Source organism: Dendropsophus ebraccatus, chromosome 3 (genome assembly GCF_027789765.1).
Source record: "Dendropsophus ebraccatus isolate aDenEbr1 chromosome 3, aDenEbr1.pat, whole genome shotgun sequence".
NCBI lineage: Eukaryota > Metazoa > Chordata > Amphibia > Anura > Hylidae > Dendropsophus > Dendropsophus ebraccatus.
The window spans coordinates 34,888,034-34,903,899 of record NC_091456.1 but is presented as its reverse complement, the minus strand read 5'-3'; the positions used below and the strand labels follow the sequence as shown (position 1 = coordinate 34,903,899).

At 42.2% G+C, this 15,866-nt stretch overlaps 1 protein-coding gene across 1 annotated transcript in view; it reads right to left on the bottom strand.

Annotated features, from left to right (window-relative positions):
* Positions 1-1,860: 1,860 nt before the first annotated feature.
* The window catches only part of SSH1 (slingshot protein phosphatase 1), a 36,384-nt gene continuing 22,378 nt past the window's right edge, over positions 1,861-15,866 (bottom strand). The window contains exons 8-15 of the mRNA XM_069961400.1: positions 15,362-15,556; positions 14,890-14,983; positions 14,217-14,345; positions 11,910-11,956; positions 11,387-11,533; positions 10,204-10,404; positions 6,966-7,485; positions 1,861-3,394 (exon numbers count right to left, since the gene is read on the bottom strand). Of these exons, the coding sequence (XP_069817501.1) occupies positions 2,297-3,394; positions 6,966-7,485; positions 10,204-10,404; positions 11,387-11,533; positions 11,910-11,956; positions 14,217-14,345; positions 14,890-14,983; positions 15,362-15,556 (2,431 nt within the window). The 3' untranslated portion in view covers positions 1,861-2,296. The remainder of the gene's footprint in view (positions 3,395-6,965; positions 7,486-10,203; positions 10,405-11,386; positions 11,534-11,909; positions 11,957-14,216; positions 14,346-14,889; positions 14,984-15,361; positions 15,557-15,866) is intronic.

Below are 15,866 nucleotides of genomic sequence, written 5' to 3'. Positions count from 1 at the left end.
GACACAATATTATCCCCTTCTTCTTCCTTTTTCTTCTTTATTTTACGTGACTGCAGATGTAAAGTAACTTCTACTAACTGAAGGCAATCCACAGTGCTCTATCTTTACATTTGCATGCAATTTCCATGCAGTCACATTTTTTATTATTCTAATGGTGCGTTTACACAGAGAGATTTATCTGACAGATTTTTGAAGCCAAAGCCAGTAATGCATTTGAGAGGAGGAGACATCTCAGTCTTTCTTTTATGATCTATTCTCTGTTTATAGTCTGTTCCTGGCTTTGGCTTCAAAAATTTGTCAGATAAATCTCTCAGTGTAAACGCACCGGTAATTGCTGGGTACAAATGGTCAATTCATCAGACATAAAGCAAAGCAGAATCATTAAATATAGGGTGGTTATACATTTGGGTGACTATTGCTGCGTTTACACAAAGCTATAATTCGCCCAATTGATCAATCAGCGTTTTGACGAATAAATCGGTTAGAAAAATCGGAAGATTTGCAAGAAAAATCGTTATTGCGATCGTTTTTAAGATCGCTTAAGCCCATCTTTTACATAGGGGGAATCTTTGAAAGACTGTTTACACGAAGCGATCTGCGAATTTTTAGCGAACGATGAACGACGATTTGAGAACATGTTGAAAGATCAAAATGAACGATTTTTCGCTCTTTTTTAGCCTCCTTTTAGCCACATTTACTTAGATAAGTACTTTGGTACCATGCTTACAGGACAAAAGGTAGTATGCTATGTTCTTGGCCAATTTACTCTTAAAGGGGTTATCCAGTGCTACAAAAACATGGCCACTTTCTTTCAGAGACAACACAACTCTTGTCTTGTTCAGATGCGGTTTGCAATTAAGCTCCATTCACTTCAATGGAACTTAGCAGCAAAACCTGCACCCAAGCTAGGGACAAGAGTGGGGCTGTCTCTGGAAGAAAGTGGCCATGTTTTTGTAGCGCTGTATAACCCCTTTAAACAAGGACTAGCCTTTTAAGCAGTGCCGAATCAAGATTGGTGGACGACTCTGGGTACAAATTAAGAGCAATGCTAAACCCTTATGTGTTTAAAGTGACCCGTAAAGGATGTTTCGGAATAAATCATATGAGGTAGTAGAGACACTGAATAGTGGAGGGATCAGAGCAAGTGCCTATTTTGCCCATGTTATAATCTAGCCTTGACTTTAAAGGGGTATTCTGAGTTGGAACACTTGTCCCCTCTCTGCAGGTTGGACCCAGCCCCCCCCCCCCCCCCCAAGACGCGCATCCAACTTCAGCAGCCACCAATAATCAAATGTTGCACGATCTGTTTCAGACAAACCCGAGCCTGCACGAAGTTTGCTCAACTCTTCCTACAAAATTAGCTAATGTAAAGCTCAAAACCTAGAAAATAATGAGTTTTACTTACCTGTCCACGCTCCCCAATATGCTCTTTCTTGTTTCCAGCTGACCAGAGCCGCCATTAATAGGGTTCTTATCAGCAATAATCTGCCCAATCAGGCCGTCTCGGCCAGTAACTGGCTGAGCAGTCTGTCACTTTAAAGACTGTTTCAGCAGTGTCAGCAGCTGCGGTGAGAAGCTAGGACTACACCGGGGAGCGCAGAGAGGTAAATTATATATTTTATTATTTACTATAAACAGCAAGGGCTGCACTGACATCACCAACGATGTCTGTGCAGCCTTTGCTTTACGATCGAGCTGTGCAATAGGCTCTAGCAAATCGGCGCTCACTTGTACTAAACGTCTGGCCGTGTAATACGATCCTTAGTGTGTGATCATAGTCAAACACTCTGCAGACTAAACACTGTCTACTTGGTATTGCTAACTATTACAGAGTAAACTAGGTGCAATGAATTAAGCAACTCTAAAAGCCAGGGTTCAGTCTGGCAGCAGATTCTCTTTAATCATACAGCACTTTATATTGGTGTGTCTTTATAAAGCCTTCCTAAAGTAAATGGAGGTAGCATTCAGTACATGTGAAATGCAGCACATCTTTATACATATATTAGTCATCTACAAATGTAACAATGTTGTGGTTCCCAGTCCAAAATTAACTTAAATACAAAAAAACGTACCTTCGTTGGCAGTAATAATAAAATAGAAATAAATCCACAGTACAAAAAAAAAAAATTAAGAAAAATAACCCATTAGTAATGAATGCGATAATATGTGCACAGTTAGTCAAGTAAATCTGCAATGGGTATAAAAGCAAGAAAATGTTGGTCTCCAATACGCCCATTACATTTATATCAGACAAACAATAAAAGTAATATTTGCTTAAAAAAAAAAGAAAAAAAAGTCATCTCGTATCTGTATCGGTCACCGATGAATTATTGGATGTCGTGAGAGCTGACGGAGTTTCCATTGTTGAGGATGATGAGGGAGTGTCAGTGCAGACAAGATTGTCTCTTAGCCTTGGGCTCTTGCACTCCAAGCTTTGGAAGTTGTCAGGGTCACATGATAAATCGTCAGTGGAAAAATTAAGACTTCCCAGTTTGGCTAGTGAGTGGGATCTCTTAAGAGGTGAAGAAAGAGTAAGACCGGCCAGACGCATGCGAGTTTCGATTTCTTGAGTTCTCTGTTTGACAAGACCAGGTTTGCCGCGAACACTGTGGATACTGTCGCTACTTGAACTGCGGGTAAGATTAGAACTCATTGATGAAGATGTTGGCGTATAGCAGATAGTTTTCAGGAAGTCTTTAGTATAGCTACTTATCAACTCAGTTTTACTGAAGGATGGAGTAGAAGTCTTTTGAAACACGACATCAGATATGTCAACCAAGTCTACTTTTTCTGTGCTATCCTTTTGGTCTTCAACAGGCTGAACAGAGAGTTGCTGCGGATCTTCCTGTTTTGAGCCCTCCGGCTTCTCTAAAGGACTCTCCTTAAGTAGAGAAGAGCTTTCACTCTTGAGACGTTCCAATTCTTTGGTATGCTTTCTAACCAATCCAGCTTTCTGAAGCTGAATAATAGACTCTTGGTGCTGCATCAAGTAGCTATGAGTCAAAGGTTTGTCCAAGTCCCTGCTGAAAAATAAATACTTTACGTCTTTAGCCTGTTTGTAATCTCTTTTGGAGGCAGAGTCTTCACAGAACCCTTGGCCCTCGCTTGATTCCTGCAGTTTAACGGAATCTCTGTAATTTTCGTCCACATCTTTAGAAGCTTGCAAATCGGATTGCAATGGTGTAGATTTAACTAGTTTGTGTCCGTGCAACCTATCCAAAACTGCTGAAGTCATATGCTGTAACAGTGCTGGCTGAGTGCATACAGTAGGGGCTTCAGTCATATTCGCTGTATCCAGATCCTGACATTCTTCCTGTGCCTCAGAATACATACAGTCCGTACACGATGGATATGGCGGTTTCACCTTACTAAGGATTCCAAATATTGCATCTTCCTACAAAAGCAAACAATCATTTAGGGTTATAAACTTAAAATGGGTCATCTTATAAAATAAAAAAAAAAACCTTAAAAAGGATAAGTCTGGCGAAATTTTTTTTATTAAAGTATTGCCCCCCAAAAGTTATAATTCCCAATATACACTTATTACAGGAAATGCTTATAAAGTGCTTTTTCCCTTCACTTACTACTACATCAAGGCTTCACTTCCTGGATAACATGGTGATGTCACTTCCTGGATAACATGGTGATGTCACGACCCGACTCCCAGAGCTGTGAGGGCTGTGGCTGCTGCCGAGGATGATGGCAGGGGGACACTGAGGGTAACAGGGCACTGGGGGGACACTGAGCATCCCTCTGACATCACCATGTTATCCAGGGAGTGAAGCCTTGATTCAGTAGTAAGTGCAGGAAAAAATTGCACTTTATAAGCATTTCCTGTAATAAGTGTATATTGGTGATTTGTAAAACTTTAGGGGGCAGTACAATACTTTAATAAAATTTTTTGCCGGACTTCTCCTTTACATGACTGCTGGATGAATGTCCATCAGCCTGGTCGTGACATAGCAGCAGTAGGAGACCAGCGGGGCTCTGGGAGCAGTGATGCAGCAACTTGGGGGAACAGGGATTGCCAAGTATACATTCTTTATTATGTTATTTCCCCTCCCTGCCTGCATGGGATTTTTTAAACTTTTTTTCAGACTTCTTCTTTAACCCTTAGGGGACACAGCCAGTTTTCATTTTTGCGTTTTCGTTTTTCCCTCCTCGTGTATATAAGGCCATAGCGCCTGCATTTTTCCACCTAGAGCCCTTATTTTTTGCGCAACTAATTGTACTTTGCTATGGCAGATGTAATTTTTGCCTAAAATGTGCCGGGAAACCAGAAAAAAAATTATATGTGTGGTGAAATTGAAAAAAAAAATGTTTTTTTTTTTTATTTGGGAAGGGGGGGGGGGGGGGGGGGGGGGGGGGGGGTTGTTTTTACTCCGTTCGCCCTGGGGTAAAACTGACTCGTTATATATGTTCCTTAAGTTGTTACGATTACAACGATATGTAACATGTATAACTTTTATTTGATTTGATGGCTTGTAAAAAATTAAAACCTTTTAAAGAAAATATATGTTCCTTAAAATCGCTCCATTCCCAGGCTTATAGCGCTTTTATCCTTTGGTCTATGGGGCTGTATATATATGACTGTATATATATATATATGACTTTTTGATCGCTTTTTATTACAATTATTCTGGATTTGATGCGACCAAAAATGCGCAATTTTGCACTTTGGGATTTTTTTGCGCTGACGCCGTTTACCGCGTGAGATCAGGAATGTGATTAATTAATAGTTCGGGCGATTACGCACGCGGCGATAGCAAACATGTTTGTTTATTAATTTATTTATTTATTTTTATTTATAAAATGGGGAAAGGGGGGTGATTCAGACTTTTATTAGGGGAGGGGATTTTGTGTTATTAAAAATACATTTTTCTTTTACTTTACACATATACTAGAAGCCCCCCTGGGGGACTTCTAGTATATGCACTCTGATCTCTCATAGAGATCCATGCAGTATAGTTAAACTGCATGAATCCATGAGATCGGTGTTCTATTGCTTTTGGCTGCTGCAGCCAAAAGCAATAGAATGCCGAGCCGGGATCAGCGCCATTACGGCGCAGACCCCGGCCTGGGATGGATGCGGGGATCTCCGCCCCGCAATTGCGCCGCAGGGGGGCGATCCCCCCACTAGACCACCAGGGATGGATATGAGCAAGTATTTAGAAGCAGCTGTCAACTTTGACAGCTGCTTCTAAGTACTTAATTAGCGGGCACGGCGATCGGACCGTGCCCACTAATAGCCGCGATCCCGGGCTACATGCGGCACCCGGGATCGCGGCAGTTCAGAGGGGGGTCGCCGCACGACCCCCCTCTGAACTCCCATAGCGGCACGAGGACGTTCAGTAACGTCCTGGTGCAGCTATGGGTTAATTACATAAGAGGAACCTGTCAGGTGCTTCATGCTAACTGAAAAAGGGACAGGCTCAAATACCTACCAACCTGTCACTCAAGCCGAGCATTTCAGCTGGGAGCTTGGTTGCAATGAGAGAGCCTGTTCCTGTTTCATGCTGTCTGTGGATCATGCCGCACAAAACACTCTGTAAGGGTGCGTTCACACCTACAGGATCTGCAGCAGATCTGCAGCAGATTTGATGCTGTGTTCAGTTATTTAAATGAACTCTGCTGCAGAAAATCAGCTGCAGATCCTGTAGGTGTGAACGCACCATAAAGGCTCATTTTTTGGAAAACAAAATCTACCCTCATTTATCCTTTCAGAAATTACACTTCTCAATAAAAATGGTTCTATAAAAGCCAACCGAGCTAGTGAAAAGCAAATGTAGTAAATTGTACACAGGATAAGAGGTGGCTGGGATGCAAATCCTGAAAATAGCCAAGAACAGAACAATTCTGAGAATTTTGTTTGTGGAGTGAAGTTACAGTAAAGAGGTGAGGAGGTGGCACAGGCATGTGTTAGAACCACCACTGCTCAAGTTACAGGAAAGGTTAAAGGTCACTTCTATCTATTATTCTGCTATGCATCACCTCTAGGTCAGTTTATATGACTGCCACTGGAAAACTATTAAAGGGGTTATCCAGTTAGGTAAAATATATATTGAATTATCCCCCCGTCCTAGAGACTAACAATTCCTTCCACACTTGTTATTATCCTTTCAGTCTCCTTCCTCCAGTTCTGAGCTGTGGCTTTCTGCTAAAGACAACTAACTATGTGTAAGCATTTCTCTTCGGCTCCCCCTCCTCCTCCTCCCCCCCTTCCAAGACGCCTGATGTAAACAAGTCCCTATCTGCAACTGTTTAGCTTCTATGTAATGCTGGGATGGTTAATTTGAGGTCAGGTTGCTCATGGCCTCACAGTGATTAATCCTCCCAGCATCACAAAGCTACAGAAAGGGACTTGTTTACAACAGCTGTCTCGGATAGGAGTGGGAGCAGAGATGGACTGAACAGCTCAGATACAGTTTTCTGTGTCTTTAGGAGAAAGCAGCAGGCTCAAAACTGTGGGAAGGAGACAGAAAAGGTAATGACATGTATGGAATGAACTGTTACTCTCCAGGAGAGAGGATGATTCGACATATACATATTTTACCAGGGAACCAGATAAACCCTTTAATATATGTAGGTATTAGAAAAAAAAATATATATTTTAATACTGGTAAAACCACATCCTCAGCTACAGTATGATAAATCTGCGACTGTCTGGTTTGTAGGAAGCAATCCTTGAAAGACACAAAATCTTTTTTCCATTAGATTTTGGACGGATATGTTCTCAGTATCTTACGTCTTTATAGATTATGGTAGTGCTAAAGGAAAATCATCTAAAATACCAAATGTTCCCTTTCCCTATACAGCTGTCAGTTTTCAGCCATGTGCCATCTGGTCTCCACCCACCACTTGGTAGAAGTGGATTTCACCTTAAAGTTATGCCATATAAATCTAGGAAAAGGCAATTTCTTGGCTATGTGATTTTGTTAATGTTATACAACTGGAGAGACTCCTACCTCACTGTCTTTTGGACAGCTTCTCTTACTGCTGCTATTGTTCGAGAATTCCTTGCCAGCACGCGGATCCTCTCTGTAATACGTTGTATGTGCAGATAACATCTTCCTTTCAGTTTCTTCAGGGCTCAGATTATCTTCCAGGTACTGTGGACTTAAAGTGCTTTCAAAGTCCAACTTTTTTTTTACTTCTCGCATTTGGAAATTCCTTCCTGCCCTGTCGCATGTTTTCTCTTTGGTTTTCATAGTGCAGTATGAATCTGAGAAGGGAGGGTCTACTAGTAAGGCATCTCTCTCCAGGTCTTGGACCTCCAGCAGCACAGTTGGCTCAATGAACCCATGAGGCTCTGGAAGATTTCCAAAACATCTACTTTCAGTCAAAACTTGATCGTCCACATCTTCCTCATTTATTCTGTATTGAAGGTCAGATTCCAAGTTAGGCTGCTGATAGGCAGATGGAAACATCGACTCAAATTCTGTTTGTTCTACATGTTGTTTCCATAGTTTGTTGTGTCGCTGTTTACTTAAATAAATAAATTGAGACATAAATTAAATAATTAAGTAAATAAATGGCCATTTATAAGGTATGAGTCCTATTTTAAAGGGGTGCTCCAGCGAAAACATTTTTCTTTCAAATCAACTGTTGTCAGGAAGTTATACAGATTTGTAATTTATTTCTTTAAAAAAAAATCTCAAGTCTTCCAGTACTTATCAGCTGCTGTATGTCCTGCATGAAGCGGTGTATTCTCTCCAGTGTGACACAATGCTCTCTGCTGACTCCTCTGTCCGTGACTGTCCTGTTTTCTATGGGGATTTTCTACTGCTGTGAATAGGTTTCTAACATGGACAGATGTAGCAGCAGTGAGCAGTGTGGACTGTAAAGAACACACCACTTCCTGCAGGGCATACAGCAGCTGATACAGGCATTCCACGTCCGTGGCCTAAGTCTTCCCAGACAATACGCAGGGATGAGTATTCTCACTAAAAAGGCGATTGCATAATAACAACTTTATATTTTTCAATCAAATTTTGTGGGGGGTATTTTACATATCCTCAATGTTTATCAGAAGATAAAGTATTACACGTCATTCCACCCTTTCTATCTTGGTTTACATAGTACCTGAAATCCCCTGCACTGATCAGCACTAAGCATGCACAAGGTAGTGCCGACAATCCAGGTGTTAAGCAAATATGAAATTGTATGCAGGTGGCAGGAAATTTGCATCTGCTTTCCAATCCATTTGTTAGAACCGCAACACGTGCTGAACTAACAGGAATGAGACACTGACAGGATCGCTCCCCTCACCTAGGTATTAGGACACAATATCATTGCCTACACTGGCGTGGGCTGTTTTTGGTTGTGTCTTATGGATATGCTGATAGATTAGCTGTCACCTTGAATGCAGTTCTTAACCATGTTTTTTGAGTATGTATGAATGTCGTACATCCTGACGTCCACTCAAAGAATTATAGAGATTTATCAATATTGTGGAGCTATCGGTTTTTATTTACTTCCTAACTGAGCTGTGCTGTATATAATTAATATACATATACCCATCAAAAGAGAAGAGTGCTCTGCAAGGGGCCTACAAACCTTAGGGCTTATTCTCAAGCTGCGTATTTCATGGAGGTTACTGAGTGTTAATCTGGACTAGAAGCTTTCCAGCCTCATGTATCGATATGATGCCGGGAGAGCTGAAAGTGCTTAAAGGGAACCATTCACCCCGTGGCCCTGGCAGAAACTGACATACAGTGACATAAAGGTCAATATACTTACCACATCGCTCCTGGTCCCGTCCCGGATCCCGTTGTTGACACGGAGAAATCGCTGATTCTTCTTCTCATGCCCATTATGGCAATGAGCGCCGCCGGGCCCGAAGTCCAGCCTTCTTCCCGCCTCCGACACTTGATTGACGCCGGGTCTTCTTCCTCCTCGTCTTCTTTCTTCTCGCCGGATCCCGCGCAGGCGCCGTGACAGTCGTTTTCGGCGCATTCGCAGTTCACAATTGAGGCCGCTCCGCAGCTTCACTGTTTACTGCGCGTGCGCCGATTGTCTCGAGCACGTATCCTGTTTACCGCGCAGGCGCAGAAGAGGTGACGGGACCATCGCAACGGCGCCTGTGCGGGAACTCGTCAGAAGACTGAAGACGTCAATTGAGTTCCAGGAGGCGTGGATGGGCGGCGACGAGAAGAGGACCTCATGAATAAGTTGGACTCGTCCGTCGTTTCCTATGGACGTTGGACTCATCTCAGCTCATTACCATAATGGGCGCGAGAAGAAGAATCGGCGATTTCTCCGTGTCAACAACGGGATCCGGGACGGGAACAGGAGCGATGTGGTAAGTATATAAACCTTTATGTCACTGTATGTCAGTTTCTGCTGGGGCCACGGGGTGAATGGTTACCTTTAAATTTTTTTTTTACACTTTCAGCTTTCCCAGCATCATATGGATACATAATGCTGGGAGGGCTGCGGGTCTACTGTGCAGCTTCACGTTTTGTAACCTCTGTGGATTACGGAATGGGGAAATAAGCCCTTAGGGACCTTGCACACTGCTGTGTTCAGTCCATGAGCTTCCTGAGCAATACCCATCGGAACTGACATTCGGTATGGTAGCTGGCTGGCCGTTCTGAAACTCACTGCATCATAATTCACTATGACACAGCAAGTCCCACTCACAGGAAGGTGTTCAATCTGAGAAATAAGGTCAGCATAGGAACCCTGTTTTACGGACTGAACCTTGCAGTGCATAGTGTATCCTTTAATCAAAGTGATGACATGTATGTGCCAATATGACAAGTCATGAACAACAATACAAGGTGAAAAAATGGAATATATAGGAATTATGTAGGAGATTTTTTAAACTGGGAGAAAATAGAACTGGCTCAGTTGCCCCTAACAACCAATCAGATTCCACTTTTTATTCCTCACAGATTCCTTGGAAAATGAAAGGTGGAATCTGACAACTAAGACAGTTCTACTTTACACCAGTTTGATAAATCTCCCCCTATAAATACAAAATGTGAGCATTGTATATTGAAACTATTTGAGGTTACTGGAGGAAGTATATCATAGAAAGGGAATATAATTCAATTTGATACTATGGGACCATGTAAGCCTCTTTTAAACAATACTCATGGTACCTATATCTTCAATATAATTTGGATATTGGATATTTGAAATGTTCACTGTAAAATGCTGCACTTAAGGACTGATACAGAAAAGACCAGTTAAATTCACCTGGCATCGAGGATTCCTTCGTACTCGGAGAGCTGACGCATGAAGCCTGCATTTGGCCTTGCTACATTGCGTTTCTGCTTCACATAATTGTATGCTTTCTCCATGGACCAGCCATACTCTTTCATTGCATAAGCAATGACTGTAGAAGCCGAGCGACTGACTCCCATTTTGCAGTGCACCAGACACTTGGAGTGATTTTTTCTGTTGGCACAATAATAAGATTAAAGTCATAATGCAATGCCAATGTAATGTTCCACCAACAACACACCACTAACGAAGATAAGCTGACTACCAAGAAATAATACTAGGCAGCAATGAGATGTCGCTCTTCATGTTACAGAGTGCATGATATAAGTGACTTCTCATTCTTTATATAATTTTTTTCCCATGACTTTATAAAATTTTTATGTAACATACTATGGCCTCACCAGAGAGAAGCTAAACATAATGTGCAATGGGCCTTTTACGTGGGCCTTTGGACGATAATCAGGCCAGTGTAAAAGAGACAGCAATCAAAAGAGGTGCTGAAAAATGCCTGATCCTCGCCTGATCTCATCTTGCAGGCAGGCTGGCATCATGGCCAATTTCAAAGGGAAACTGATGGATTTATATGCATATATCCATGCTGTCAGTTTCCAGATGACACAAGCAGTGAATACTTACCCTCAGCATTGCTGTGTGACCCAGCACTCCCACCTTCTGTCCTGCTCTACAACTATTGCAGTATTTTCAGGTGGCCACCCTGCATCCTCAGACTGTCAGTCTGGAGGAGGATAGGCCTGTAGTTACATTGGTGGCAGGACAAAAACTGACAGTGCCGGATCACACAGCAGCGCTCTAGGCAAGTATGCACTGCTTGTGTGATCTGGAAACTGACACCATGGATATATGCATATCAGTGCTGTCACTTTCCATGGCTGTGTAAAACATATAAGGCACTTGCAAATGGGCGCCGATCTCGCTGATCGTTTGCATCCTTGCACAGGCCCATGTCGGGCCTTATAAAAGGACCCTGAGCGTTGTCATTTTTTAAACTATTGAAAGCAATACATATAAAAGGAACAAAATCATCAAAACATGTACACAAACATACAGCAAGGGACACAAAGACATAACAAATGTGTACTTGTAGGTTTTTATCATTGCGTCTGCCACAACTACACAAATTTAAACAGATACTAACTTTGCTTTGTTAATAAAGTTATAGGCATCGTTCCAGTGTGACAATAAGTCAGTGGACTCCTCATCATATACCCGGATATTATGATAAGCAAAAAGGCCTGGAAAAAAGTTGTCTATTTCCCTGGTCACATTCAGTATGTAGCCCACTCTGGAATGACAAAACAAAACACACAATACAACATTAGTACATTCTCAGTACAAAAACCATAAAAGATGTATAAGCAAGTTTATCAGAACGTTGTAATACAAGAAAATGCATTTACTCATGTCTCTGTGTATACGCACGGACTGGTTATTTATTGCAAAACAAAAAAACAAAACAACAACAACAACTGCACACACTATACACATTAAGCTGGAACTCCCATGGTTCTACAGTATATGGATATTGATATAACGTGTGTATTAAAGTGTATGTAGTTCTTATATCCACCAAGGATGGGCTCTTAGAAGGATAATGTGTACACTAATGTATGACTAACTACAGAGCTAGCAGCACAACGAATGTACAGGGTTATACTCACCCTGCATTATTCAACTCTTCCAAGTTTGATGCATTCCACTCAGAGCCCTGAAAGACACAGCACAATGAACTAAATCTATGCAATCTCAACTGTGATGACTTTCTTTTAGAAAATATTAAAGGAGAAGTCCGGCGAACATTTTTATTAAGGTATTGTATTGCCCCCCAAAAGTTATACAAATCACCATTATACACTTATTACGGGAAATGCTTATAAAGTGCTTTTTTCCCTGCACTTACTACTGCATCAAGGCTTCACTTCCTGGATAACATGGTGATGTCACTTCCTGGATAACACGGTGATGTCACTTCCTGGATAACACTGTGATGTCACGACCCGACTCCTAGAGCTGTGCGGGCTGTGTATAACTTTTGGGGGGCAATACAATACTTACATAAAAATTTTGCCGGACCTCTACTTTAAAGGTAACCTGTTACTAGTTTAATGGTGCCCAACCCACGGACAGCATGAAGAAATTCCCCATCCATCTATGATTCCTAGTGAATGGAAGTGCCACTTGAGAGCAGTCATGCTTGTAACCCTGACAGGGAACAGGGCTCCAAGTTATCAAGATGGTCCCGGTCCCTATATTTGCTTAAAGGGAGAAATGTGTCAATCCCAGCTGTTACATCTATGATTACTCTGAAATGGCACAGCCAGTGAATCACAGATGGTTAGGATAGGAAAGCCAGTCCGTGTTAGCGCTGGCCAAGGTTCAAAAAGAATGAAATGATTAACTATTTACTATAAGACTTCACCTTTTGCCTTCTAGTGATAAAAGTATATTGGCTTATTTATTCACTTTTACTAAGGGCCCTTTTACACAACCCGATATGGGGCCAGACAAGGATGCCAGTGAGCGTTGATTAGTGAGATCGGTACTCGTTTGCAGCGCCTTCAGAAGGCTTGATCAATCGTGCAGCCTGGCCACATGAACAATTACTGTATTGTTTGTGTAGCCATTTAAATGTATTGCTAAGTTTTACTATCAGTATAAAAGGTGCGATCAGCAGGCGATGCCCCCAGGAGCGTTTTCCTGCTCCTTGGCTGATCACCGACACTTTTACACAGGCCGATTATCAGCTGAAGGCGCGTTTCTAGCAATTCTCCTTTCCTAAAATCGTCCCGTGTAAAAGGGCCTCAAATAGGAATCTGTTCTCTCTGGGGCTCAATTATTTGAAGTGTATTCAATCCAAAAAGCATGAAAGGTGTCCCTCTAGTCTCTGAAAGCACTGAATGTCATGTGTCAAGAAAACGCATCCATGTCAACTACTTAGACCACTTGATACAACTTTTTGTTGATGCTCAAGTTAATCACCGGGCGGAGGAACTCTACAGTTGGACCCTATGATCAGAAAGTACTGGCATATACTATTACTTCTGTAAAAAATGATCGCCTGCATGCTGCCCGCCCAGCTCATCTGGGACCCCCAGGCACCAACTTCAAACAACTACCACACCTGACATAGGGACACCGCTACCAGCATACCAAGACTCTGGGAACAACTCTCCAGGCCGCCACCTGCTTATCTGCCCAGTATCTCTGCCCGCCACTCAGGACACTGCAGCCGCGCTGCCCAAGTTCAAGAGAGCAATCTCCGGACTGTTGCTAATCGGCCCACAGTGGCGGCCGAGAGAGGCGTCCCCACAGCTTAGGCAGGCCGGCAGCAGCAACTGGTAGAGACAGGAGCGGTGGCTTTTTGAATTTAGCACTGGCTTCTGCCGGATCAGCAGGTAGCGGGAGCCACTGCTGGGCACCCTACGGTCCAAGGTGGGCTGGCAGTGGTGTCCCCTGCAGCGGGGAGTACTGGCTTTTTGTATTTGGTGCCAGCCGCAGCTCACTGTTCTGGCAGTGGCCAGCGCCAAATTCAATAAGTCAGCATTCCCCATTGCAGGGGACACCACTGCCAGCCTGCCCGGGACCGTGGGGCTCTTCTTCGGGCCGACACCAGCTAAGGATAATATCAGTGCAGCACCAGGCTAAGAGTCAAGCAGGTCTATACACAGCACCAATGCAGCTTGGGAATGAGTGTGGCTTGCAAAAAGGGATGTGGCTTATAAAAGGGGTGAGGTACAGTAACTAAATTCGATGTTACATGTTCAATTAATTGTGAGGTTATTTATGCCATAATTGTCCAGCTGTACCCATCACATCCTAATATCAAATGCCACTTTTCCATAGATATCGCCACCCTTCTTTGAACACAACAGCGGTTAAACAAAAAACTTAGAAGAACCAACCTCAAAAAATACATATGAAAATACAATATCATTTTAAAATGAGATGATACTACCTGAGCTACATACCAGGTAAAGGTAATCAAAGATATGAGAAGCTTTATCCATCTGTCCAAGAATCAGCAACATTTCATTGTCTATATATTCCTTGTACTCCTTCAAATTGCAGCTTAGCTTCTGCTCCAGCTCATTCCGGATCTAAATGACAGAAATAAACGCTGAAAATCATTCCTGCAAATCTATAGGAACTGCTTAAAGGGGTACTACGGTGAAAATTTTATTCTTACAAAGTAACTGGTTGCAGAAGTGTTATATAGAATTGTAGTTTACTTCCATCAGCTGCTGTATGTCCTGCAGGAAGTAGTGTTTTCTTTTCAGTCTGACACACTGCTCTCTGCTTTCACCTCTGTTTGTGACAGGAACTGTGCAGAGCAGGAGAGATTTCCTATAGGGATTTGTTACTGCTCTGGACAGTTCCTGACACGGCAGAGAGCACTGTGTCAGACTGGAAATAAAACATCACTTCCTGCAGGACATACAGCAGCTGATAAGTACTAGAAGACTGAAGATTTTTTAATAGAAGTAAGTTACAAATCTATATAACTTTCCAAAACCACTTGATTTGAAAGAAAAATATTTTCAACGAAGTACCCCTTTAACAACGAGCTATAGCGTTGCCAGGAAGTCTGAATGCACATCCTGTTTATGCAGAAGCATGGTAGTTGCCCTTTGATAATTTTACCTCTTTGCATGTCACATTCTCCAAGTCTTTGCTCATCATGATGCCCCTCAGTTTTGCTTTGATGACCCATTCAGTCTTTTCACCTTCTGTAGGTCTGCATTTAAGGTTAGAAAGATTAGTAATAAAACTAGAAATGGATCTAGATTCTCTCATCACAGCCATAAACCCTATTATAAAAAAGAGAGGAAATTCTAGTAATTACCAAGTAATTTGCAGTGACGTCATTTACTCCATGTCCAATGTTCTTGTGGATTGTACTACTGGACATGCAGGGAATAACTTTACTGCTAATTATTTGGTGAGTGCCGGGAATTTCCTATTGTATTCACTCTATAACCACACAGCACCACCATATCATGGAAATGCCGACAGACTTGCTATAAACCCTATTACAACATACAATATTCGTTTTTTCAGAAATACAACATGAAACTTTTGTTTCATTTTTTCATATTTTAAAGAAAACACTCACTTGTCCATGAAGAGTATAGGAGAATCTGGCCGGGCGGACTCCAGGTCCTGCATGGTGTTCCACTCATTGATGCAGCTTTGATCAGAGCTAATACAGCCCTCATAGTATGAAGCCCATATGAGCGCAAGTCCCCCGGGAAAGTAATTGTACCGTCGGGCAACCTCACAGGCCTTGTGGAGGATCTGAAGTGCTGACCTGTTAGATTTAAGTCATAAAGTTGTTCAGTTCGGAAATCTCAACATTTTATTCTTGCATTGAGCTTATTATAATTAAAAAAATAAAAATAAATGTTTTTTCAACAAAGTTGGCTATGTGAGTTCTGTTTTCGCTCTATATTAATACACAGCCTACATAATATATAATTCTCTTCTCTTCACCCGTGGGAGCTGTCCTCCAATGAATCTCTCCCCCCTGTGCACAATCTGAGCTGGTGTGTAAACGGATGCCTTTCTATCCCTGCGGTCTCTAAGGGTCTTATTAGACATACTGATTTCTTGTTTTCTCC